The sequence below is a fragment of the Ochotona princeps genome, chromosome 5 (assembly GCF_030435755.1).
Source record: "Ochotona princeps isolate mOchPri1 chromosome 5, mOchPri1.hap1, whole genome shotgun sequence".
NCBI classification, from domain to species: Eukaryota; Metazoa; Chordata; class Mammalia; order Lagomorpha; family Ochotonidae; genus Ochotona; species Ochotona princeps.
In genome coordinates this window covers 31,538,375-31,563,229 of record NC_080836.1, presented here as the reverse complement: position 1 = coordinate 31,563,229, position 24,855 = coordinate 31,538,375, and the positions used below count along the sequence as shown (strand labels likewise).

Below are 24,855 nucleotides of genomic sequence, written 5' to 3'. Positions count from 1 at the left end.
TACTCTGAGTGGGTAGGAAAGGGCCCAAGCACTTATGCAATCACCTGCTGCTTCCTAAGCACATTGGCAGGAAGCTAAATCAGAAGCAGTGCAGCCAGGACTTGACCCAGCACTCAGACCCCAGCAGGATTCAGCTGGTGAGCAGTAACTTAACTTGCTGCTCTGTAACACCAGCCTCTAAACTTGTTAGTTGTCTGGTTTTCCAGGAGCTTTTTTATAGATATTCCTTGTATATTCTTTAAAATAATTTTTTTAGTTCATGTTAATAATTATCTGCTCTGTATCATAGTTAATTGTGATAATTTTATCATGTATTTGCTTGTATACATGACTGCTACATTTTTGTGATTTGTTCTTTGAATTTGACCTTTTTCTATAAATGTTATCTATTTGAGAGACAAGGAGGGAGAAAGTGTACACACTCTGATGCACTGGTTAACTTCCAGATTTCCAAGCCATGAGCTGGGATCTCAATCCAAATTTCCCATGTGGGTGGCAGGAACCCAGTTATGTCAGCCATCACTACTGCCAGAAGGTAGTGTTTGGAGTCAGAGCGAGGACTCAGTCTCCATCCAAGGCACTCTGTTTTTGGGACATTCAGATTCAAAATTTCTTTTCTATTGTTTTGAATTTAACAAGTACTCAAGTACTATATGAATATTAAATTTATTTTCATCAATCAAAAGATTGACAGGGATTGATCTAAGCCAATTTATATGTGATGCTCTCTAGAGATTGATGATGCAGTTCATTAGCATTTTAACAATGCTGCAAATTATTAGATATTATTCTTTGGTCTTTAGCTGAGAAGTTATATATTTGCATGTATTAAAACAGTCCTAAAATTGCTTATGTTCAGATCAATAATTCACTCTATTTTTGAGATGTTCACAAAAGTGTTCTCATCCTCATCTGGGCCTTGAGTTTTAGACTGTATATCATTAATTTTGTAATGCATCAAAATGGTGCCCAAATTCTTAGGGAGTAATTTTTAAGGAAAATTCAAATTGATACCAATTGCTGTAAATGTACTGTCTCTTATTTTTAGAATGCATGTCTAATACTTATATTTATTGATTTTAATTTTGTCAGGTACAAAGAATTTTACGTGCAAGATTTTGTCATCAGAGTCCACATGGTAACCTGTTTGGATTACAAGTACAATACAAGTAAGTCTTTGGTTCTTTTATTTATTTATTTATTTAAATTTTATTTTTGATGGTATTTACATAGTTGATTAGGATAGGAAGGGTGGAAGATTAGGGGAAAGTGGGTGAAATAATTGTTTCCAAATTTTCTTTTTCTTCTTCCTGCATCTGCGGAATGGGGAAAGATAACAGGAGACGGCATACCCAACAGCCGAGCCACCTTAGTACCCAGGGATGAGGAATAGCTACCCACCATCATCCCATGGTCCCTGATGTGGAGCACGCTCCAAGGGTTTGGCTCAGTTGGTTTCAATAGTTCCGAAATGCTGTCTGTCTCACCTATCCAAGGATGAGGAAATCCTTCCAAGGTCCATTGGCTGACATTGTCCACCTTAGCATCTGCATTCCCTGGATGTTTGCTGTCATCGCTTGGCTGGGATACTTGACCAGTTTGTCCTCCTTCTTCTGCTATGGTACCAATATCTTCTACAGGCCCTAGTGGACTGCCATATCTTCCATGTGCATCAGGGTATACTGTCCACTGTTCGCTCTAAGCCCAATCTCTCTTTTCCTCACCCCATCCTGATTCTCAGATCTGCCAGTGGGTATTATGAGCTGGCTCAGCCTCGGCTGTTCCCAGCATTGGTTCTTGCACTGACCTGCAGACACTACATCCTGACAAAGGAATTCTCCAAGTTCCTCTATTATGTCTCCTCCCATTGATAGATCCTGTGCACATTGGAGGGTTCCTGGCCCAGAATTACTTAGTCTGCTTCCTGTCGTGGCAGGAACAGTGGCCTTGCCCAACTGGCTCACACCCATTCCACTTCTTACTGTTGGGTGCTACAGCCCAACCACACCTGGTCCACACCTAGACACAGCTCTCTTGCAGTTCAGAGAAAAACAAAACATAGCCCAACCCACCCTGGCTCTCATGAGTACCAGTGGGTGCTGGAGTCTGGCCAAGTGTGGTGCTGACCAGACCCAGTCCACACCCATGCCAAAGAACACTATTGTCATGTCCAGCCAAGACTGCTGCCCCCATTCCAGCTCTCATGCTCACCAGTGAACCCACAACCTAACTAGGGTATCACCTTAATGCCCAACCTGGCCTGTTCCCAGCCACAGATCTTGTGTGTATCAGTGGTTACTCTGACCCCAGTCTTGGACTTTGCCATCAAATGCTGCAGCTGGCCTGTCCTAGCCCACCCCCTGTCCCAACTCTCGTTCACAAGCACTGCAACTTAGCCCTGCTCCCATCCCTGGCTCATGCAGACCAGTATGTGTGATAGCCTAGCCCAGGAAGACCCACATTCCAGCCTTGCTCCTGAACATGCCAGTGAGCTAAAGTTGGCCCAGTCTGCCTCCCCTCCAGAATCACCCGTCACAGTTGCCTTTGGGTGGAGCCACCTTGCCTGGCCTGACCAACATCCAGGCCTGAATCACATGCTTACCAGCAGAACTATGTCCCACCAGGAGAGTTTCCCAGGATCCCCACCAGTCTCACTCCAAGACCCAGATCTCACATATGCCAGCAGGTACTAGGACCGTTACCTGACATATTGTGTCCCCTCCATCCCAGTCTATGTAAAAATGTGGATGTAATGCTCTTTTCCACCCCGTACCCTGTTCCTGGGTGCGTCTGGGTGCAGCAGCCTAGACCAGCCCGGCCTGTTTCCAACTCTATTGTCTGTGAGTGTCAGAGGCTTCCATGGTCATGCCAAGTTCAGCCTATCACCACCCACAGCTCTTAAGCAAAGCAGTGGAAATTGCAGTTCTGTAGGGATTGGCCCACATATCCCCAACAGAATCTTCCCCCAGACCTTGTTCTCTCACGTGCTGGTCAGTGTCATGGCCCAGCCTAATATGACCTTGTTCCAACACTTACTGGCAGGTACTGTGATTTAGCCCTGTTAGGTAGGCCCTAAATCCCAGCTTTTGTGTACACTGGTATGTGATGGTTAGTGGTGGTCAATGCCAACTAGCCCAACTCAGGTCTACCACTTGAGCAGGTGCATCAGTCTGACCTGCCTTCTCCCCTCCAACCTCCAGCTTCCCGATTCCAAACCTCTCCGTGTCCTTAGCCCTCGCTTACTTGCAAGTATAGTGGCCTTATCAGTGGAAATCCCCAGAAGTCATTCCTTGCCTATGATCTACTCCCTTAGCGGCCGTTCCTCCCTCATATCCCCAGAACCCCTTCTCTAAGCAAGCCATAGTCCTTGAGCCCAGGAGCATATAGGTTTCCCAAGCTGGTTTTCCCAAGCCCAGTCTTCTGCTGGGGTGGCATGCTAACCTGCAGCTCTGCCTGCCCACCAGAGACTCAAGATCATAGATGGGTTCCCAGACCTGGTCTCTGGCACATGTCCAGATCTGGGACCTTACATAAGAATGTGTGAGATACCCCAGGCCTAGCCCACAGGCACACCATGCTCGCCCGTGACCTTTCCCTCCATGCTCCCCACCTGCCCTTGGGATTGAAACATGAAAAACGTGTGGTCTCAGGCCTGCTCCAACAACCTGCAGCGTGAGTTCCCCAGTCCCCAGAGCTCATGAAAGAGAGTGACGCCACTGGCAGCTCCAGCTCTACAAACGTGGGAGCAATCTAATTCTTTATCTTTTATAAACCTAGTTATATATGTGTTTCAGGTTTTGTTCGGTATACAATATTTATACTCACACAAGTTAGATCTTATGTAAGACTAAAGTATATTTTATAGAAGAATAGTACTGTGTGTTGAATATATACACTAAATGTATTGATGTACGGATAGGTAAAGGTATTTTCCCAATAAGAAGGTCTTTGAACCCTTTATCTTATTTTGTTTCTGTTGTCTGATTCTGGAGAAATTTCTTCAATTTGAGCCCTGAATCAATGGCAGCCAGCTGCAAGATAAAAGCCAGAGTGTCAGTAGAAAAGGCGATATGAATACAAAGGTTGTAAAAGTGCCACTTTTGTCCATTATCGTCATAAAATTCAATATAATCCTAGCTTACTAGATTTTCTCTTTGGTTTCCAGAAAATCAGTGTGTTTTCCAGTGTCAGACTGTTTGGAGTCTAATTCACGTGCCCAAAAAGGAAAGAAAACAAAGAAAGGAATTTGTACATATTCATAATCAGTTCTTAAAATTCAATTTTTCTGGTTTTTTTTTTTTTCCTGCTTATGTCATTTTAGGCACTTGATTGAGCTGCTCAAAAGAACTGCTATCCATGGAGAAAGTAACTCTGTGCTCATTATTGGACCTCGAGGGTCAGGAAAGACCATGGTAAAAGTTGTTGATTTTCAACATTTCTTTGTGTTGGTAGAAAAATGATGAATCTTGTTTCCTGCAACTGTGACAGTGTTTTCATTTCATTGTTTTGTTTTCCATTTGTTCTTTAATCACTGAAAACATGCAAAAAAAAGTTAGCAGATTTGAGTGATATTGCTTTTGGTTTTTACAGTGTTTCCTCCACAGTGACAAGCTTCAGTCGCCTTTGTTCCATCATCATTTTTTTTTTTTTTTTTTTTTAAAGATTTATTTTATTTTCATTATTGGGAAGCAATAGGCACTACATGAGAGAGGGAGGCATTCCTAGTGGAAGTTAAACTCACTGTACTACAACATCTGCCTCATCCTCTTTTTATAGGTCTACAAGCTATCATAGCATGCATTTTTTGACTTTTCTAATCTAATCTTTAGTAATTTTCTCCTAATATTCTCATCTGTTTAACTCATAAGTCTTTTCAACTTTTATGTATTTGAAAGACAGAGACATCTTTTGTCAAGTTTACTCCCCAAATGGCTGTAAACAGCTGGAGCTGGCCCAGGCCATAGCCACCTGTTATAGAGAGTCAAGGACTTGATATATCCTCTGCTGCTTCCCAGGCCAGAAACAGGGAGCAGCTGGTGTTTGAACAGCACCCGTATGGGATGTTATTATCACAGGCAGCAGCTTCACTTCCTAGGCTTCTTTATCACATTTGCTTAGTTAGATCAAAAATCTATTTCCGCCCTCATTCATTCTTTCTCAGATCTTTACTGAACATAGGAAACAAATAACTGGATGTTAACATTTCAAAATATTGTGTAATTAGATAGATTATGCAAAATCTAACATTCTGTGCAATAAACTTAAATTTCTGATAGGCCTTTAAAACGTTTAATGTAAGTGAAGTTATGTGTTATGTTTTAAGCAAGGTGTGTTGATTCTGCTATATATAAAATTTGGATTTTACTGATATCACCCATATCTAGTAATTTTAAAATATACAAATTTGAAATTTAGGTAATTTTAAAATTCCAAAAATTTTCTCATTTATGTTAATTATTTAAAATAAACTTTGGTTTTTGATTTTATGTCTACTTTGTTTTGATTCCTGTGCCCTATTTCTGTATTTTTTTATTATTTATTCTGTATTTTTTTATTCTTGACTTTTTTGTTATGCTTTTCCTTTGCATATGACCCCAGTGTTGTTTGGCAAGAGTACTACATGCTTTTCAACTATTGAAATACTTTGATCATATCGGAATTAGTTTACATAACTTAGAACAAGTCTGCACATTGAATTCTTAGATCAGTTGTCTTTCTTTGGATTTACATAGATTTTACTCAGCGCGTGTATTGTGAAGGAACTCAAAAGTCAAGTGTTTCATTTTTTTCTTTGTAAGTTATCTACTTGAATAGACAGTATGTTACACAATCATCGCAACCTAACATTTCAATGACTTGGCACAAAGGACAACCCAACATGAGGTTACCTCAGTGTGGGATTCCACAGGTGGCCCTCTGGGAGAAGGGAGCACAGCCAGTCAGGGAAATGCTCTTAAAGTTTTTACAGTGTTTTTGGAAGTGACCAGTGTTTCCCTTCACAGTTGAATAGCCAGAGTGAGTTACCTGGTCATGTCTAACTTCAGAGAGCAGGTACCTGGAGGTCAATCAAATGTTTGGGAAATTAGTAATAACCGCCATCATTAACGTTCTTGATTTGTATGTGATTGTTCCCTTTTTGGGATGTTTATAGAATTACTCTAACAAATGTGAAAGGTTTAAGAGATGTATCTTAAGAGTTAAGGTAATAGTTCTTTAATTTTTCAATAAACTCCATAATGAGAATATTGAATATTTCTTCCTTTATTTAGATATTTCATTAGAAGTTTTGTTGTAGTAATTTTTGTGATACAGAGCTTACATTTTTTTTAAGATACATACACATGTTTACATTTTTGGATGCTAATATGAATCATGCTGTTTTTTATTTTATTTTCCCAAGGTCTGTACCAGTATGTAGGCATGTAATTGGCTTTTGTATATTGCCTTATTTTTTCCAACTTTGTTTGCTATAATTATTTGTCAGGTCCAACTAATTATCTGATTCATTCTTTTGGATTTTCCTAAGTAGGCAATCAGTTATCTGTGTTTAAAAAAAAAAGAAATGAAAAAGAAAACAAGGAAACGAAGGAAAAATGCAATTTTATTTAATCATATCCTGTATGTTTACCTTTCAGTTCCTTTTCCTGTGTTATGTGTGTTAGCTGTTTGAGAGTTGATCATAAAATTAACTAATACTCAAGAAGCGTTGGACATTGTGGTACAGTGTGAGCTTAGCTAAAGTTTGGGGAGTCTGCCTCTGAATCAGTGCTGGGTCTAGTTCTCACTCTTCCGCTTCTGATTGACTTTGCTGTCAGTGTATCATGAGAGGCAGAAGATGATGGCTTAGTTCCTGCCAGCCTGGCCCAACCTTGACTGTTGTAGGCCTATGGGGAGTATGCAAGTGGCTTATGTCTGACTCTCTTAGTTTCTATGTATTACTCTCACTTTCAACTAAATGAAATGAGTAAACATTTTAAATTAGCTGATATAACAGCTGGAAAGAATTAGTTTTTTCTTACTGAAGAATATTCTTTTGAGTATTTGCTTTCATTTTTCTGTGCCTACTATTTCTTTGTCCTTTTGGCATTCTATCATTTGACTAACATGATTTTCTTCTGATGGTCCTGTTTGCTGCTTGCTGCTTTTTGTTTTTTTAAGACTTATTTATTTGATGTCTAATGTGATACTGCATTTAAGTATTCTGACAGTTCTTTTTTCTTAGAGCTCCTTGTCTTGTATTTTCTAATCTTGCTTTTTTTCTTGTCTGTTCTAAGCTTTCTTTATTGCTCTCTGTCTATCTGATCTAATTTTGGGGGCTCCAGAGCGACCCTGATGGTCATTGCAAGAGAGGGGGGAGAGCCAAAGTTGGAACTAAGTAAGGACCAGAGAAATCTCCTCTCCTGAGTCCAGAATGAAGTTGTCTGTTCTGCTTGTGAGGACCGCTCAAAACTCCTGGCTGTTGTTCCGATGACATTAGATCCTGTGAGGAAGGATTTGGGCTTCTTCCATCCTGTGTGGGAGATCCAATAGGGAATGGTTGACCTCAGAGTTCTCAGCCGACGAGGGCACTCCAATTCCCTGTGATCTCCTTGACAGTTGGGAAATAGTCCTTGGTGCCCATACTGATAGTCCGTGGTGAGGATCCAGGAGTCTGGGGTTAGGATACAAGAGCTCCTCCTGTTCCACTTTGGGGTCCCCTCCTGCTCTGTGCATATAACCTTCTTGGATCCCACTGTATGTCTTTATAGTTTTTTGCTGATGTCTAATACAGATTCAAGTCTGCTGTCTGTAAGTTACCTGTTACAATCTTGATAGATTATACTTAATATCCTCCTCACGCACTCTAACAAGGTGGAAGATTTCTCTGCTCTCCTGACACATTGCGGAATAACGTAGGGTATTGAAAGCATATTAGGCTTTTCAGTTCTTTGATGTAGTTCATAAGCAGTCTTTCTGTCATTGATTATTGGTTCATTTTCATAGGTGATTGAGAGAATATGGTAACAGTACTTACTCTGATATCTTAAGGAAACATATTAATGTTATTCAATGCTTTATCTGTAAAAAAAAGACAATTCTACCTATTACTTAAAAGGAATAGTTTGTCTATGTTGCTTTAATCATTGACAGTTTTTTAAAGAATCTTCATCTTTTACCTATTAAATGTTCAATGAACTTTTCTTATTTATTTAGTTAATAAATCATGCTTTGAAAGAACTCATGGAAATAGAAGAAGTGAGTGAAAATGTATTGCAAGTTCATTTAAATGGTAAGTATATCATTTTGCCATTGAAAATGATGCAAATTACATGGAATTCTTACATTTTGAAACTAAAATTCATTTGGATGTTTTTTATCTGTCATAATAATTGGCTTTTAAAACAGAATCATGTTTTAACAACCTTTAGAATATAGGTTGTTATATTTAGAGGTTAAAATCATGTTAGTGGTAGACGTCTGATCTGTTTGTTGAGACTCCATTTACGACAACCAGGCCTCATATTGGAGTGCCTAGGTTCAACTCCAGTTTTCAGGTAGTGGAGCCCTTGGCAGGCAGAGGTGATGGCTCATGTAACTGGCTCCCTGCCACTTACGTGGGAGGCCTGAGTCAAGTTCCGTATTCCGGGCTTGTGCTTATCCTGTCCTCAGCCTTGGCCTCAACCTTTGCAGGTGTTTGAGTTAGTGATCCAGTTGATTGGAGTTCTTCAATCTCTGTGTTTCTCTTTCAGTCTCTCTCTACCTCTCAAACTATAAAAATAACAATTTAAAAGTGAGACACATATGAATTCTTGATTTTGGTTTTTTTCCTTTAAAATAATACCACTGCAAGGAAGATTTTCTTTTTGGTCTCTGTGAGATGTATCTTTACTGTTAGATTTAAAAATTTTTTAAACAATTTTGAAAAGAAGTTCTGTGAACAGGTTTTAATGAATCTTTTCTGTTAAATTTTAGAAAACATTAGAAAGTAGGCTTGGCTGCAAAGAAATCGGCTATGTCAAATGTGTGTTTCATTTAAATTAAATACTCCTAAATGGATTTTATTTTAGGACTCTTGCAGATCAATGATAAAATTGCCCTGAAGGAAATCACAAGGCAATTAAATCTGGAAAATGCAGTTGGAGATAAAGTGTTTGTAAGTAACTTTGCAGTTTATTACATAAACTTCGAATTAAAGTCTGTGTAACAGATATCTTAGATAAGAATTCTAAGATTGTGAACTGAAATTTACCAGATTCTTTTCATTGAAAATATATAACGTATTGGGATACACTCACCTATATCTTGTGTTTGAATTTTTCTTAGTCACGCAGTATCTGAGAACTCCAGGTTTAAGTTGGATTCTCTCTGAGTCTGCTTATTTATAGAATAAATACTTTGATTCTCTATCCTGTGCTTTCTGATTGAAAATGTGGATAGCAGAGCATAGAGAATAAATGAATTTAGGTCTTTTTGCCTTACTATGTATACCGGCTGACTTTCTGATAGTCCTGGGTTAATGCATGTCTCTGAATTTCAGCTTCTTCCCATGTTAAATGCCCATTATGTTACTATACATACTTTCCAGGATTATAAGAATAAAGGAAACATGAAGCATCATTCAAGCTTTCTAAAGCAGTTCTTTGGGTAGTAATATGCTGTAAAATTACCACTTATCTGTTACTACAATGTTTTCATAAACTTCCCCTTCTTGCTGTAACAGATTCAAGTCTTCGCACAATGAACATGAATAAATTAAAAAGAAAAGAGATTTAGCTATTGTATAAGCTTTATTAAACTTCTTATCCTGTCACTTCATTTATGAAGTCTAAGGGAACCATTACTATAGCTGCCCTGATTCTCACAGTGAGGTTACCTACCATACAAGTTTTGCCATAGTCATTACAAGTTCATTTTGTGGTCATTGGTAATCATGTAGGTCACCATTATAATATTGCGACACTATGCCCTCTCTGCAGTGCCTCAGCCATACTGTGTAAGCTTCACAGAATTTAGAAATCTTATTCTCTAATGTGCATAAAATTTGAGTGAACCATTTGTTCTCATTCCATAGGTTACAAGTCCTTGAAGTGCAAGCTCAAATTTTCCCTTCTGTAAATCTAATAGTCCACCTCTTATTTTGAAAGCAGTTTTGAACCATATGAACTTACAGGGAGTTCCTATAGAAGGAAATGATTTTGGCTTTTGGCTTCCATGTACTCTGGACAGCTTTTTCCTGACATTCATAAATAAACATGAGGAACTTTAGAAATAAAGTCCTATCCTACCCTAATCATCCTGTACTAGTTCTCTTGTCCTCCTTCCTGAATGTTAGTTCACCCTTCATAGCTGTAGGTTGTGGAACTGCAAATGCAGCGTAACTACAGATTAAAAATATGTAGGAAATAAATGCATGTATACTCTCTTGCTTTGTCATTATTATCTAACAGTACAGTATGAATAATATAGCTATTTACAAAACGTTTACATTTCACTAGGCATTTTAAGTAATCAAGAGGTGATTTATAGTGTATCAGAGAATTTTCCTAGGCCATTTTATATAAAGGATAAAATAAAATGTTCCCAGAAAATGCTTTTGATTAAAAAAAGTACTGATTTAAATTTTTTTCACCAAAATAAACTTTTAATTTCATTTTTCCATACACTTTATAAAATGACTTCATGTGTGAACTTCAGAAGTAAATATTTGCTTAGTATTTTTAAATAAAAAACATCTACCTCTTGAGTAACTTTGACCATTGGTTTCCCAACAGATTGAGCCTTTATGATATTATTGTAAACTATGGCAGTAGCCCTTGTGCTATCAACATGACAGCATACAGTCATCACAATATGTGAAAATTCTTACTCTACTTTCAGTCTACAACATTTCAATAATTGTATCTGCTACTTTGTTACATTAAATTAGAATATTAAAGTTGTATTCTAAAGTCCTGTAATGGTATCTAAGTAAAGTTATAATATGATATACATTGCCATTTTTGATGCTGTGTCATCTCTACTTTTGAGTTACAGATTGTATTATACATTGTCAGTTTAAAATCTGACCACTAATTCATTGCTAGGGAAAAATGCTGCATGGTATATCCATAAAGTCAAACAGTCAGATAATCTCTTTTATTCATCACTGAACATCCAGTCATATTCTCTTTTTTTTTTTTTTTTTTGCTACTCAGGGAAGCTTTGCTGAAAACCTTTCATTCCTTCTGGAAGCCTTAAAAAAAGGTAAAGTATTCACACGTTTAGTTGTCAAAATATACTTGTACTTGTTTTCAACTTTATTTTTCTCCTAATAATAACGCTAATATATATGTTTAGGGAAAATAATTCAAATATACAGATATTCTAAAAATAACAGTACTGTTATCCTGTTTCTATAATGGTGATTGTCTCAACAGTTTTTTATTTTTGTTTACCTACATCTTAACACTGACACATATATACATGTATAGATACACTTTTTTTGTTTAAATTTTTTTTTTTAAAGATTTGTTTATTTTATTACAGTCAGATATACAGAGAGGAGGAGAGACAGAGAGGAAGATCTTTCGTCCTATGATTCACTCCCCAAGTGAGCCGCAACGGCCGGTGCGCGCCGATCCGAAGCCAGGAACCAGGAACCTCTTCCAGTTATCCCACTTGGGTGCAGGGTCCCAAGGCTTTGGGCTGTCCTCGACTGCTTTCCCAGGCCACAAGCAGGGAGCTGGATGGGAAGTGGAGCTGCAGGGATTAGAACCGGCGCCCATATAGGATCCCGGTGCATTCAAGGCGAGGACTTTAGCCGCTAGGCCATGCTGACGGGCCCTGTTTGTTTAAATTTTAATGATGTTTATATAGTTGATTCAGATGGGAAAGATTGAGGGTAAGGGAAAAGTGAATGTGGGCATTGTTTCCAAATTTTCTGTTTGTCCTTCCTGTTTCTGGGAAAGGTGGGAGATAATGGGAGAAGCAATACCCAGCTCCCAACCACCCCAATACCCTGGATGGGAAATGGCCACCTGGTATCAATCCAGGGTTCTGAAGGTCCCGATGTGGTGCAAGCTCCAAGGGTTCTGCCCAGGTGGTTTGTATAGTTTTGAAATGCTGTGCATCTCGCCAATGCAAGGATGAGGAAACCCTTCCAATGTCTGTTGGATGACATAGCCGACTTTAGAATCTCATTTTGCCTAGATATTTGCTGTCATTGTATGACTGGGGTTATTGTCCAACTTTTTCTGTTCTACCTTCTCTGCTATGCCACCAGATGTGTTCTGCAGACCCCAACGGGCTGCCATATCCTCCATGTGCATCAGGGTCTAATGTCCACTACTCTGACTTTTCCACTAAGGAGGGCTAATTCTCTTAGATGGACTTACAGATATGGGATAGGTGCCCTGGGACCCACTGGACACCCCCGCCCCCAGGGCTTACTGTCCCTGCACCCACCATGCAGGTGGGCCCAGGGACCCAAGCCAGGCGACCCAGGGCTTATGGACTCAGCACCCACCACACCCAGACTCCCCTGGCTTGCCTCAGTTTGGCATCCACCAGTGGGTGCTGCAGCCTGGCTGTCCATCCTGCCTCTACTTCCAGGTCCTGCTAGTGGGTGTTGCAGCGTAGGCCAGCCCAGCTGTCCCCCAGTCCCAGTACTAATATGAACTGGCTGGTGTTATGGCCCAATCCATCCCCTCCTGCACCTCATCTTGGTTCTCAGATCTGCCAGGGGGTATTATGAACTGGCCCAGCCTGGCTTGCACCCAGACCTGGCCCACACATACGCCAGCTAATACTGTAACCTGCCTTGATCTGGACTTCTCCCAGCCTTGGTTCCTGCACTCACCTGCAGGGACTGTGTCCTGACAAAGGAGTTTCCCAAGTGCCTGTATCAGAATCCTTCCAGTGGCAGGTCTCGTGCACACCAGTGTGTCCTTGGGCCAGAGTGACTGCTCACTTCCTGTCATGGCAGGAACAGTGTCCTTGCCCATCTGGCCCACACACATTCCAGTTCTTACTGTTGGGTGTTACAACCAGCCACACCTGGTCCACACGCAGACATAGCTCTCATGTGGTTCAGTGGGAACCAATACCTAGCCCAGCCCATTCTACACCCACTCTGGCTCTCAAGGGTATCAGACTCACTGGAGTATAGCCCAGTCTGGTGCTTCCCAGACCCAGTCCATACCCATGCCAAGGGAAACTGCAGCTATGTCCAGCCCAGCCCGATCCCCCCATTCTGGCTCTAGCGCTCACCAGTGGGAACTCCAATCCAGCCAAGGCATTCCCTTAGCTCCCCAACCAGTCCTGTTCCCAGCCATAGATTTGAGCGTACCAACGTAGGTTGAGTTCCACAGGAATGGGTCCACATATACCACTACAGATTCTTCCGCCAAACCTGATTCTCTCATGTGCTGGCACATTTCCCACCCTCTGTTCCTACTCTCACTGGTTGGTACTGTGATCTAGCCCTGCCAGTAGGCTCCCAGCCCTAGCTTTAGTGTGTGCCACCGAGTGGTATTTGGTGATGGTGCATGGTAACTAGCCTAGCTCAGGTCTCCCACATGTGCTGGTACTTAAGTTTGACCCTTAAAGGTCCTCCAGTTTCCCCCTCCAAACCACTCAGTGTCAGCCCCCTCGCTTACCCTTGAGTACAGTGGCCCTGTCCATGGAAGTTCCTCAGTAGGCATTCATCACCTTTACGTGAACCCTCATGTCCCTGCTCACCCCCACCTGTGCCATCGCCCAGAGCTCCTGTAAGTGCATACCAAGTCCCCAGAGCCTGCCACCATGTGGCCCAGGGGCTTACCCAATGCCACTGATACCTGAGCTACCTAACTCATTGTAGCTGCCAGGCCAGATGGGTCAGAGTTCCCCAAACCAGGCCTGACGTGGGACCACCTGCCATGACTGCCAGGCCAGTAGTTCAGAGGTCCCCAAGCTAGGCCTGACTCAGGGTTTATGGTTTTATATGTATTCTGTGTAATAATTATGCCTAAATTTTTTAAGTTACAGATTTTTCTTTATGATTTTTAACTAAAGAACAAATGCTTGAATAATGATGCGAATACTTCATGAACTTTAACGAGAAGAATTTTTATCATAGGGATGATATTTAGGAGAAGCAGTACTTCCCAGCTCTGCCTCAGAAGGTTCATTGTGTAAACATGTTTCACTGTATTGATTTTCTTACAGGATCAAAAATATTCTATTATGTTTACCTCTGATGGAAAAATTAATCTTATTTGTTTTGCATAATTCCTAATGTAATATGCAACTTTTTTTAAGATTTCCTTTTCTTAGAAAGATAGATCAGATTTACAGAGGGAAAGATCTTCCATCTGCTGATTCACTCTTCCAGTGGCTTCAGTGGCTGGACCTGAGCTGATACAAAGCTAGGAGCCAGGATCTTCTTCCAGGTCTCTTAGGTGGATGCAAAGTCCCAAGGCTTTGGCCATACCCCGCTGCTTTGCCATGCCATAGCAGGGAATTGGATGGGAAATGGAGCAGCTGGAACATGAACCAGTGCCCATAGGGTACCTCAGAGTTTGCAGGATGAAGATTTAGCCATTGAGCGATCATGCTGGGCCCTATAATATTCAGCATTTCATTTTTTTAGTACTACTCATATCTCCTTGGTTGTATATTGATCTTGATTTTTTAGAATGTATATTTTTTACTTAAAGGCATGATTCTTATGCCTAGTAGCTTCCCTTAAATATGGTTTGGATATGTCAGCTAAACAACTTTAATAATAACATTTCTAGATAACATTTGCATGAAAATTTCTGTCCTTTAGATTATGTAAACATTGAAACATATTCTCATTATTTGGTTTCCAGGCTTTCGAGTAGTTGGTTTTGTGCCAGTTAAGCCATTGTAAGCTTTTGTTCTAGTTTAACTGTTCTGTGGACTAAGTCTCCTTTCACCAGATATTCATTGTATCTTTTATTCCACTGAAGTTCTTTCTGTGTAGTAATTAAGAAAAATGTAATGTGTCTTATTAAATTTCTATGTTTAGAATGTTGAAAATTATCCTTAAGAAGTGGGTTTTGTTTTGCTTTGTTTTGTTTTTTAGGGGATTTTAGTTCATTGTGCAATAAAAGAGGCTCAGTTCTTGGCAGCTACTTAGCACTTTTCTCACAGAAGCCAGGATGCTTCTCAGATTTGCTTCCTGTTAGTGTGGATATGTGATGAACCAGAGCACCCACTTGTCCTTAACACCCTTGATGAGCTCCGTCATGCAGCAAAACTGCACGCTTCCTGCATCTGGTCCTGTGGGGAAGTCAGTGTGCTCAGTGAGACACCCATACTCACATTCCTGGCCCTCATCCTCAACAAAGACTGCTGGTTTTCAGTGACTACCGAATTAAAAGACTAGGAATGGGCATTCGGCATAGCAGTTAGGTCCCCAGCAGGTTGCCACATCTCAGATCAGTGACTAAGTTCACGTCCCAGCTGCATGGGCAGTTCCAGGTTTCTGATGTGTACCTGTGGAGGCAGCAGTGTTGCCCAAGAAGCTGGGCCCTTTCCACCCTCATGGAGGCCTAGTTTGAGTTCCTGACTGCTGGCTTCAGTCTGACCCAGCCTCAGCCATTGCTGGGTACTTAGGGAGTCAAACCAGCAAGCAGGGGATCCCTGTATCTCTGCCTCTCTTCATTTCATATCAGTTAAATAAATAGCAAGTTAAAAATGGTAAGGTTAAAAGAAGGAAAACTGCTTGAACCTCATTGTTTATAGAATTTTTTCTAAATGAGAATATTTAAATGAGCATCAATTTTTTAAATTATGGTTAAGAGAAGTTAAATTGTAGTTGAAACTTACCATTATTTATTTTAAAATTTTCTGAGCCCGGCATAGTGGCCTAGCAGCAAAAGTCCTCGCCTTCAATGTGCTGGGATCCCATATGGGCACTGGTTCTAATCCTGGAGGCTCCACTTCCCATCCAGCTCCCTGCTTGTGGCCTGGGAAAGCAGTTGAGGACGGCCCAATGCTTTGGGACCCTGCACCCGCGTGGGAGACCCGGAAGAGGTTCCTGGTTCCCGGCTTTGAATCAGTGCAGTGGCAGTCACTTGGGGAGTGAATCATCGGACAGAAGATCTTCCTCTCTGTCTCTCCTCCTCTGTATATCTGACTTTCCAATAAAAATAAATAAATTTTTAAAAAAATTTTTTTTCTATATGAAAATATTTTGAACTTTTATTGACTAAGCAATTTTCTTTTGAAGCAGAAAATTAATAATCCCCGTGTGTTTCAAGTCTATATATGTGATGAAAAGCCTTTGCCAATTTTGTAATTACTGAAGAGTTACATTTGCATAGTCAGTCCCTGAAAGTATTTTAAAGTTTTGTTTTAATCCACAAACTGGATTCTAGTTATTGACTGTAAATGACAGACAGAATAGTTGTTTATATCTCATGAGTGTTAAGTATCCTACCTAAAGTGAGTTATCAGTGTGTGTTTCTTGACTTGAGGTTTAAACGTTGAAATGTAGTAAATAGTTTGAAACTTGAAAAAAGTTGACATAAAAGCTAATGTAAAGATTTTCTTTTATTTCAGGTGACCGAACTAGCAGTTGCCCTGTGATCTTCGTATTAGATGAATTTGATCTTTTTGCTCATCATAAAAACCAAACACTCCTTTATAATCTTTTTGATATTTCTCAGACTGCACAGACTCCAGTAGCTGTTATTGGTCTTACGTGTAGATTGGTAAGTCTTTATACTTAAAAAAATATAATTTAATATTTACAGAATCCCAACTTAACTGATCATAAAATTAGTGTTTTTTTTTTATATGTTGGTCATTATATTGGGATTTTAAACATCTTGTTCCAACAGTGCCTGGTGCATTGATCTTACCTTTCAACTAAAGTAGAAAACAAAAAAATAGTTACCTGTGAACTACTAACTCCCTCTTTCTAATTAACTAAAGGAAAAAAATTAGTAAAATTATGCTAGTAAGTATACTTTCTGCATTGGGAAGTAAAACAGTTAAGTGATCTCACTAATATCAGAATTAATATTAATATTCTTTTTTTGATTAATAATTTTTTTGAAAGTGCTTGAAACCAGCTCAAAAAGCAACTACCCTGACTTCTTAATCACCCATCCCCAGAAATGGTAAGGATTCTTACCATGCAACAGTCAGCAGAGTGGCTTTGTTCTTTGGAAGTTTAGAATTGTTTTAAACATGGTCTGAATTTCATTGTCACTTTTTTCTATTGAACCTTGTGTGTCTTTGGATAAGTAGACTGGTCCTTTTGTGGTACCTCTTAACCTCTCTCTGAGTTCAGGTAAAACTTTTTCTCATACTGTCTCTATGGTGTCTCCATAGCTCTTTCAGTTTTTTCACTCTGTTGCTGGCAGGCAAGCTGTATCAGCCCTTTCCCACAATTATTTGTCTTCATTAGGGAAGCAGGAGTCACCTTTCAGTAACCCTGTGAGTGCATTCATCTACAGAGTGAGTGTCTGCACCTCCTGCCCTTGCACTCCGAACTGATGATGTAAACCTCAGAACGCACCTACCTCAGTGAACGTCTGCCTGTGCTCTGCCTGGTCTTTATTTCCTCTTGCCTCACGCAGCAGAAATCACAAGACACAGGAGTCCCCGGCTTTCATGCTAGACAGAGTCCTCCTTCAGGCGGAGAACTCAGAGTAACTTACACTGGTATTAGCAGTTTTTCATTTTTTTGTTTAATTGTGTGTGTATAATTCTCCAAGTGTGTAGTTCTCTTTAGGGTGATTGTGTTTGCATTTATAGATAGAGAACAGAATTGTAGGTGGAGTAGTAGTTGCCTTTGAGAAAGCAATCTATTGTTATTGGCTTATTTAAGGCATACACACAGACACAAATTTTCTGCACAGTGGTTTTCCCCAAAATGGCCTCAAAATCTTGGGCTGGTCTAGTTTAATGCCAGGAACTAGAAATGCCATCCTGGTGTCCCCCATGGGTATTTAGCAGGAATTTAAGTCCCAGGCCATCGCCTGCTGCCTTCCAAGTATACCAGCAGGGACATGGACCGGAAGCAGAGCAGCTGATGCTAGAACTGACACTCCAACCTGAGTTCTTGTGCCGCAAGTGGGAGCCAAACTCAATGCAGTGTAATACTGCACTATCCCTCCCACCTCCTCTTTTTTAAACTGTTCTCTATATCCCCAAATCTCCAGCTTGTGTCATTATTGCTGCCCACCACTAAATCACATTTTTATTTCTACTTTCACTATATTCCTGTTGGGGCTGTTACTTATTGGTTGCATAGGATATCACTTTTATTACCTTTTTACCATCTATGCATATGGTAAATTTAAAAGTATTTTATGTGCAATATGCCTATCTCTGATAGGAGTATTTTAATTCGATTTCAGGTTTTCCATTTCCCCTTCCCCTAATTCCTATCCTAAGCTACTCATCTTCCTAGTTTTTCTTTACAAATTTACAATGATCCCCTTTTGATCATTTCAGTTTTTGTGTGTTTGTGCCTGGTTTGTTTACCTCATTATAAAATTTCCCTAGCTACATTTAGAAATTTTTTTTCATTTGGAAATTTTAATTCCAGACTTTACTACACCCCTTTTAAAACAATTCATTGTGCAAAATTTCAGCAGTATACAAGCAAGAGAATAATGTAGTGATCCCTGATTCACATAGCTTCAGCAGTAAAAAACTAATTCCTTTTATCTTGTCGTGTTTTCTGCCCATCCCTTTATTATTTTGAGTATAAAACCAGTCATAATATCATTTCATGAGTGATTTAGGAGATCAGGTCTTTTTGACTGGCTTCTTCACTTATCGTCAAGTGGAAGATTTACCATATTGCTGCCTTTATCAGTTCTTCATTCTGGTGCTGCTAAGTAGTCATAGTCCGCTCTATAGTTACTCTGCGTTTTGCTGACCCATTCGTCAGTTGATGAACATTTGGAGTCTTCACATGTTTCAGGTTATTATGAATAATGGTATTGTAAATATTCTTGTATATGTTTCTGATGGATTTACTTTATACATTTCTCTTGGTTATATATGTAGGAAGGAATAGTATTATTAAGTGATATAATTATTAGAAGATAAAAGCAGTGTGCCTTAAAATCTCTTGGAAGATTGCTCAGGTTCAGTATTACTAATGTTCTTAGATACTAAAGCTATTATCCCTCTATAAGGAGACTTCGTTAAGTTCGTGGGAAATGCATATCAGCTTTTAATTCCATTTTTTCCCTCAGTGAAGTTTCTTCATATACGACAAAGAGAATTCATGCCTGAAAGTGTTCTATTTAGTTTCCCTGAAGTTTTTTTTTAAATGCTTAATCATGTATTATAAAAGAAATTGCTAATTTGAGGTGGTAGTTTACTTATGACATTGATGCAGTTGTTTTTAACATTCCTCTTACAAGGATTTCTGTTTGTTTTTAAGGATATTTTGGAACTCTTAGAAAAAAGAGTGAAGTCACGATTTTCTCACCGGCAGATACACTTAATGAATTCATTTGGTTTTCCACAGTATGTTAAAATATTTAAAGAACAATTATCTCTACCTACAGAATTTCCAGACAAGCCTTTTGTAGAGAAATGGAATGAAAATGTTCAGGTAACCCAAAAGCTTAGTGACTTGTGTCTTTTGCATACAAAAAAAAAAGCTACGGATTTTTAAAATTTGAGTCTTGGCATAAACTTTCCATTGTTACTGTGGCTAAAAAAAAAATAACTTCAGGAATATACTATGCAATTATGTTGTTGTTTTCCTCTGTAAAATATAGTTAAAGTATCTTCTAAATTAACACTTGGAAATGTCAGTAACTTCAAGTACATTTGTGTATTATCTGTATCTGCTTTATGCTGTAGATCATTTTGTTAATGATTTTGGAAATTATTTTCTATGATTTGCAGCTTTAGCAAGTTACTCTGTTGTGCATATATATCCAATGTGGCTTTTTCCTTCAGTTTTTATAAGTAACTTCAGTGGTTTTTAAAAGATTTATTTACTTGAAAAGCAAAATTAACAGTGGGAGGAGAGACACAAAGCGAGGTCTTCCATCCACTGGTTCACTTCCCAAATGTCTAGAAGGGTTGAAACTTGGCCTGGTCAAAACCAAAAGGCAGGAGCTTCTTCTGGGTCTATCAAGTAGGTGTAGGGGCAAAAGCATCTGCACCTTCTTCCATTTCTGTCCCAGGTTCATGAGCAGGTAGCTAAATCAAAAGTCCAGCACCCAGGACTCAAATTGGTGTTTGTATGGGGTGCCGGGATTTCAGAGTGCAGCTTAACCCGGTACGCCAAAGTGCCAGGCCCCACTTTTTTTTTGTTTGTTTTTAAGTCTTTTTTGTTTTAAATACTTATTTATTTGAAAGGCAGAGTTAGAGGGCAGGTGGGAGTACTAAAAGAGCAAGATCTTCCATACCCAGATTACAGTCAGGAGTTTGGCACGTGGGTCATTTTCTGCTGCTTTTGCAAGCTGATTATCAGGGAGTTGGATCGCAGGCAGAGCAGCCAGGTGCTCTATGGAATACGGCACTACTCAACCCATTGCACCACAACTTGCCCCACAACTTCAGCTTTTGTCTTCCTGGATTTTAAAAAGGCAATTCAAAGTCTGGTGCTCATCTACCTGGGTGTTTCCATCTTGGAATCCCTAGAGCCCTGAGAGTTATACAAAGGCAGATTAGGTGTTGTTTCAAGATTTACCAAAGCTAGTGGACTCTTAAGTTTACAAATGCTTAAGTTGAACAGCCTGGCTTGCTCAGACTATTGATGTATCAACACAGCAAACTAGTATCAGTTCCATTCTGTGCTGACAGTTTGTTAGTGGGGAGAACAGAAGTATATATTTCAGATTGTGTTTAGTAATATAATTGGTAAGTTTTGTTCCTATGCAAGAATGTCATGGTAATGTCTTAAAAATACGAGTCTTGGGTCTAGCACTGTGCAGCAGGAAAGCTACCACTTGTAATACAGACATCCCATGTTAGAGTACCAACTTCAGGCCTAGCCACTCTGCTTCTTTCTAGTTTCTAGCTTGTGTGCCTAGACAGGCAATGGAAGATGATCCAAATACTTGGCTCCTGACACCTCTGCAGGAGATGCATTTGGAGTTCCTGCCTCTGATGTCATCCAGGCCCAACCATAACTGTTTGCATGCTCTTAGGTAGTGACCCAGCAGATGGAGGATCTCTCTGTCTTGCTCTATTTTTCAATAAAATCTTAGACTAGATAAATAAAATGAAGCTTCTTGGAGTGGAAAATAACATGTAAAGGTTGTGATTCTCAATAAAAAAAAGAAAAAAGAAAGAATTACTTGAAAATCAGAGTTAAAAGTTAGAAGACAGAGAGTAAGATCTCTTTTCCATCTGTTGGCTCACTCTCCAAATGGCTGCAACCAGGTCTGAGACATTCGGAAGCCAGGAGCTTGAAACTCCATCCAGGTCTTCCAAATGGGTACAAGAGCCCAAGCCCTTAGACCTTACTCCTCTGCTTTCCCAGGCGCATGAGCAGGGAGCTGAATCCGAAGTGGTATGGCCAGATCTCTAACCACCGTCACAGCAACTTTAACTTCTATGCCATAATGCCACTTATTTTTCTAAAGTATTTCTTGTTTGATTATAAAATACTAACAGTATTCTCATTTGAGTAATATTAATGTGGATGCTTTATTCTTTTAAATATAGAAATTTATTGTACAAGTGTGGTTGTAGAACAACTGCATGGTAGACAGTTGAAGTTTTCCTTATCTCTATCCATTTTCCTTTTACTGTAGGATAATTATTTATAACATTTCAGCTTGACATACGCACTGAATTAGTTGATTTTCTGTAAAGGATTCAAATTTTGTGTATTACTTTTTGTTATAATGTTTTTGTTTTATTTTGATTCATACTTCTGTATTTTTCCTAATGAAACTATATATAATTCAAATGATCCTTAAAATTTAGATACTGTGCCTTCATAGGTTGAGGTGTGATTCTTCCCTTGGCAACCACTTTTGTCCCTAAATTAATCTTGCTTGAAGACACAGGTCTTGCCGTTAGCTCAGACAAATGTGCTTTCATAACTGTAGAGTTGGGATTCCATTCCCTGGAAACAGGATCTCCCAATACCTTCACATTACCCCTCTTATTTAGGCCTGGACTCGAGCTCAGCTCTGCATCTTTAACCTCTGCTTTTCCGTGCCTCATGGACTGTGATTTGCCACAACTTGTTGTCTTCTTCCAATATTATGTTTGTCTGATTGGTAGAGACTCAAACAGAACCCTTCTGAAATGTTTAACCTCTCCCAGGGCTTTAACTTCCATCCCTGCTTACTCTCTTGTTCTGCATTTACTACATAGCATTAAATTTTGTAGTAATGGAGAGATGATTTAAAACTTATGGATGGAACATATGTTACATGTAAATACTCCATTTTATATAAGGGACTGGAGCATTCATGGATTTTGGTTGGGGAACCAGTGCTCTTTCTCCCCTTTCTGCCAGGATACCAAGGAATGACTGTTTATGTAATGGAATAAAGAGGGCTTACTGGTGAAGCACAACTGGATAACTTACAAAATAGTTACCCTGTATTTAAGATGGCTCAGCATTCATTTTCTGGGTCATTATTACATACAGTATCCCCCTAAACTTGGAAGATGCTGCGAATGAAAGTGAGGACTGCCCTGTTGTTTTTGTTTGTTTTAGTCATGTAATCCGGTTTCATAAAGTAGAACTAGCACCACTAAAGTTTCTTTTTCTTCCTTCTAAGATGATTTCTTTTTGTAGTCTGATCACCTTGTGCTACCTTCCTCTCAAAAGTTTGTCAGCATCTTATTGTCCCGTCAAGTTCAACGGTTTCTTAGGTATACCCTCTCTGGTCTGATGACAGAGCCAGCAGAGTATCATCCCAGTCAATTGAAAGCTCCAACATACCATCAGCAAAAATTTACATCATTATGGAATTAATTGACATAGTAATGAGTAACCAATATGTTAAAAGTAAATGCGGGTTCCCAGCCACCTTCTGTGACCACCTCACCTATACTTCAATTTTAGTTTATACACAACATATAACATTCAAAACATAACATGTTATACATAACATCATATCATCTTAAGATGCTGGACTCTATGTTTGGTATACGCTTGCAATGGGGAAATCTCAACTGAACTTGAGCTGTGGTTATGCAATAAGGTGGAGGAATCCACCATGGTGGGAGGGTTTGGGGAGGGGTGGGGAGAACCCAAGTATCTATGTAACTGTGTCACATAATACAATGTAATTACTGAAGTTAAATAATAAATAATTAAAAAAAAAAAAAAAAAAAAAAAGATTTATTTATGTAAGATTTATTACAAAGTCGGATAGTATTTCATTTTTGATGCTATTATAAATATTTTGCTTTCTAATTTTCATTGCTATTATGCAGAAACACAATTTATGTTTCATGTTGACCAATCATCCTATAACCCTGTTAAACTCACTTATTCTAGCCTACTTTAAAATTGGATAATCATGTCAAGATAAATAAATTTTAATTCTAATGTAAAAAAAAAAAAAAAAAAAAAAAAAAAGTTTGTCAGCACCATGGCCAGTGTCCCTGCTGTGTAAGGGAACAACCGAGCTGCAGGAGCTGTCCTTCTCTCGGTGCTGATTCTCCAGCAGTTGTTTTTAACAACACATTACAGATCATCCGGGAAGTCTCACCCAATAAAAATATTCAACGTAAGATTGAATCTAAATATCCTCTAATTTCAGGATTTATTTCACCCTCAGATAAATAAATAAGTAGACAGAATAGGCAGTGTCCCAGTATGGTAAAATAAGAGAACTCCATGAAAAGATCATTTTAGAAAATTATAGCTAAATCTCTTTAAAGGAAATCCACCGAAGTACTCAAGCTTTGATGATTAACAATAACCCTTTTCTCCGATAGCTTATAAAATGTTTCAATACAGAAGGGATTTTTTTTTTTAAAAAAAAAAGTGAAAGAAACCAGGCAGTTTTATTTTTTTTAGTAGTGGTTTGCATTTAGATGACATAAAATGTGTTTTCTAAACAGATTAAGTAATTGTGGCACCAAAGTATTACCTTTTAGAAAAGGAGTTGTAGCCAGACAGCTGAAAGTATAGAAGTAGGACCATAAGAAGTGCTCAGATTTTACATCAGTCTTATAGGGGACTTGATATGAGCCGGTGATTACAAGAGCTAGGAATATAGTTTGTCCATGATATTTTGTTACGTATTTCTTTAGTTTCTTTCATATTAAAACTCAAAGTTAGTTTGAGAAGCTAGGGATCTGTATTTCTAAAAAGCTTTTAAACTTTTTTTTTAAGATTAATTTATTTTAAACTCAGGGAAGGAGAGATTCTTCTCTCCTCTGATTGACTCCCCACAGTGGCCACAATGGTCACTGCTGAGTCACAAAGAAGCCAAGAGCTTTATCCAGATCTCCCACATGGATGGCAGGGTTCTGAGCACTTGGGCCATCTTCCAGTGCTTCCATGCCACTAGCAGGTAACTGGGCCACAAGTGGAACAGCCAGGATACAAACCAGCATCCCTGTGGTGCCTGTCTCACTTTCACCTGCTGTGCTACAATGCTCATCCCTTCTTTCCTTTTTTTTTAATATATATATTTTTTCAAGATTTATTTCTTTTTGTTGGAAAGGCAGATATAACATGGAGAAGAAATAGAGATAGTTTCCCATCCATTGTTTTACTCTCTAACTGGCTGCAGCAGCCAGTGCTGAGCCAATCTGAAGCCAGTAATCAGGAGCTTCTTCCAGGTCTCCCACACGGATACAGGGTCCCAAGGCCTTGGGCCGTCCTCAACTGCTTTCCCAGGCCACAAGCAGGGAGCTGGATGGGAAGTGGAGCAGCTGGGATATGACTTCATGCCCATAAAGAATGCTGACGCCACCAGG

General features: G+C 39.3%; 1 protein-coding gene across 2 annotated transcripts in view; it reads left to right on the top strand.

Annotated features, from left to right (window-relative positions):
- ORC4 (origin recognition complex subunit 4) overlaps positions 1–24,855 on the top strand; it is a 48,467-nt gene that overhangs the window by 16,887 nt on the left and 6,725 nt on the right. For both annotated transcript variants that reach the window (XM_012931413.2, XM_058664468.1), the window contains 7 exons: positions 1,093–1,169; positions 4,322–4,412; positions 8,194–8,269; positions 9,048–9,133; positions 11,175–11,223; positions 16,531–16,682; positions 19,379–19,552. In XM_012931413.2, the coding sequence (XP_012786867.1) occupies positions 1,093–1,169; positions 4,322–4,412; positions 8,194–8,269; positions 9,048–9,133; positions 11,175–11,223; positions 16,531–16,682; positions 19,379–19,552 (705 nt within the window). The remainder of the gene's footprint in view (positions 1–1,092; positions 1,170–4,321; positions 4,413–8,193; positions 8,270–9,047; positions 9,134–11,174; positions 11,224–16,530; positions 16,683–19,378; positions 19,553–24,855) is intronic.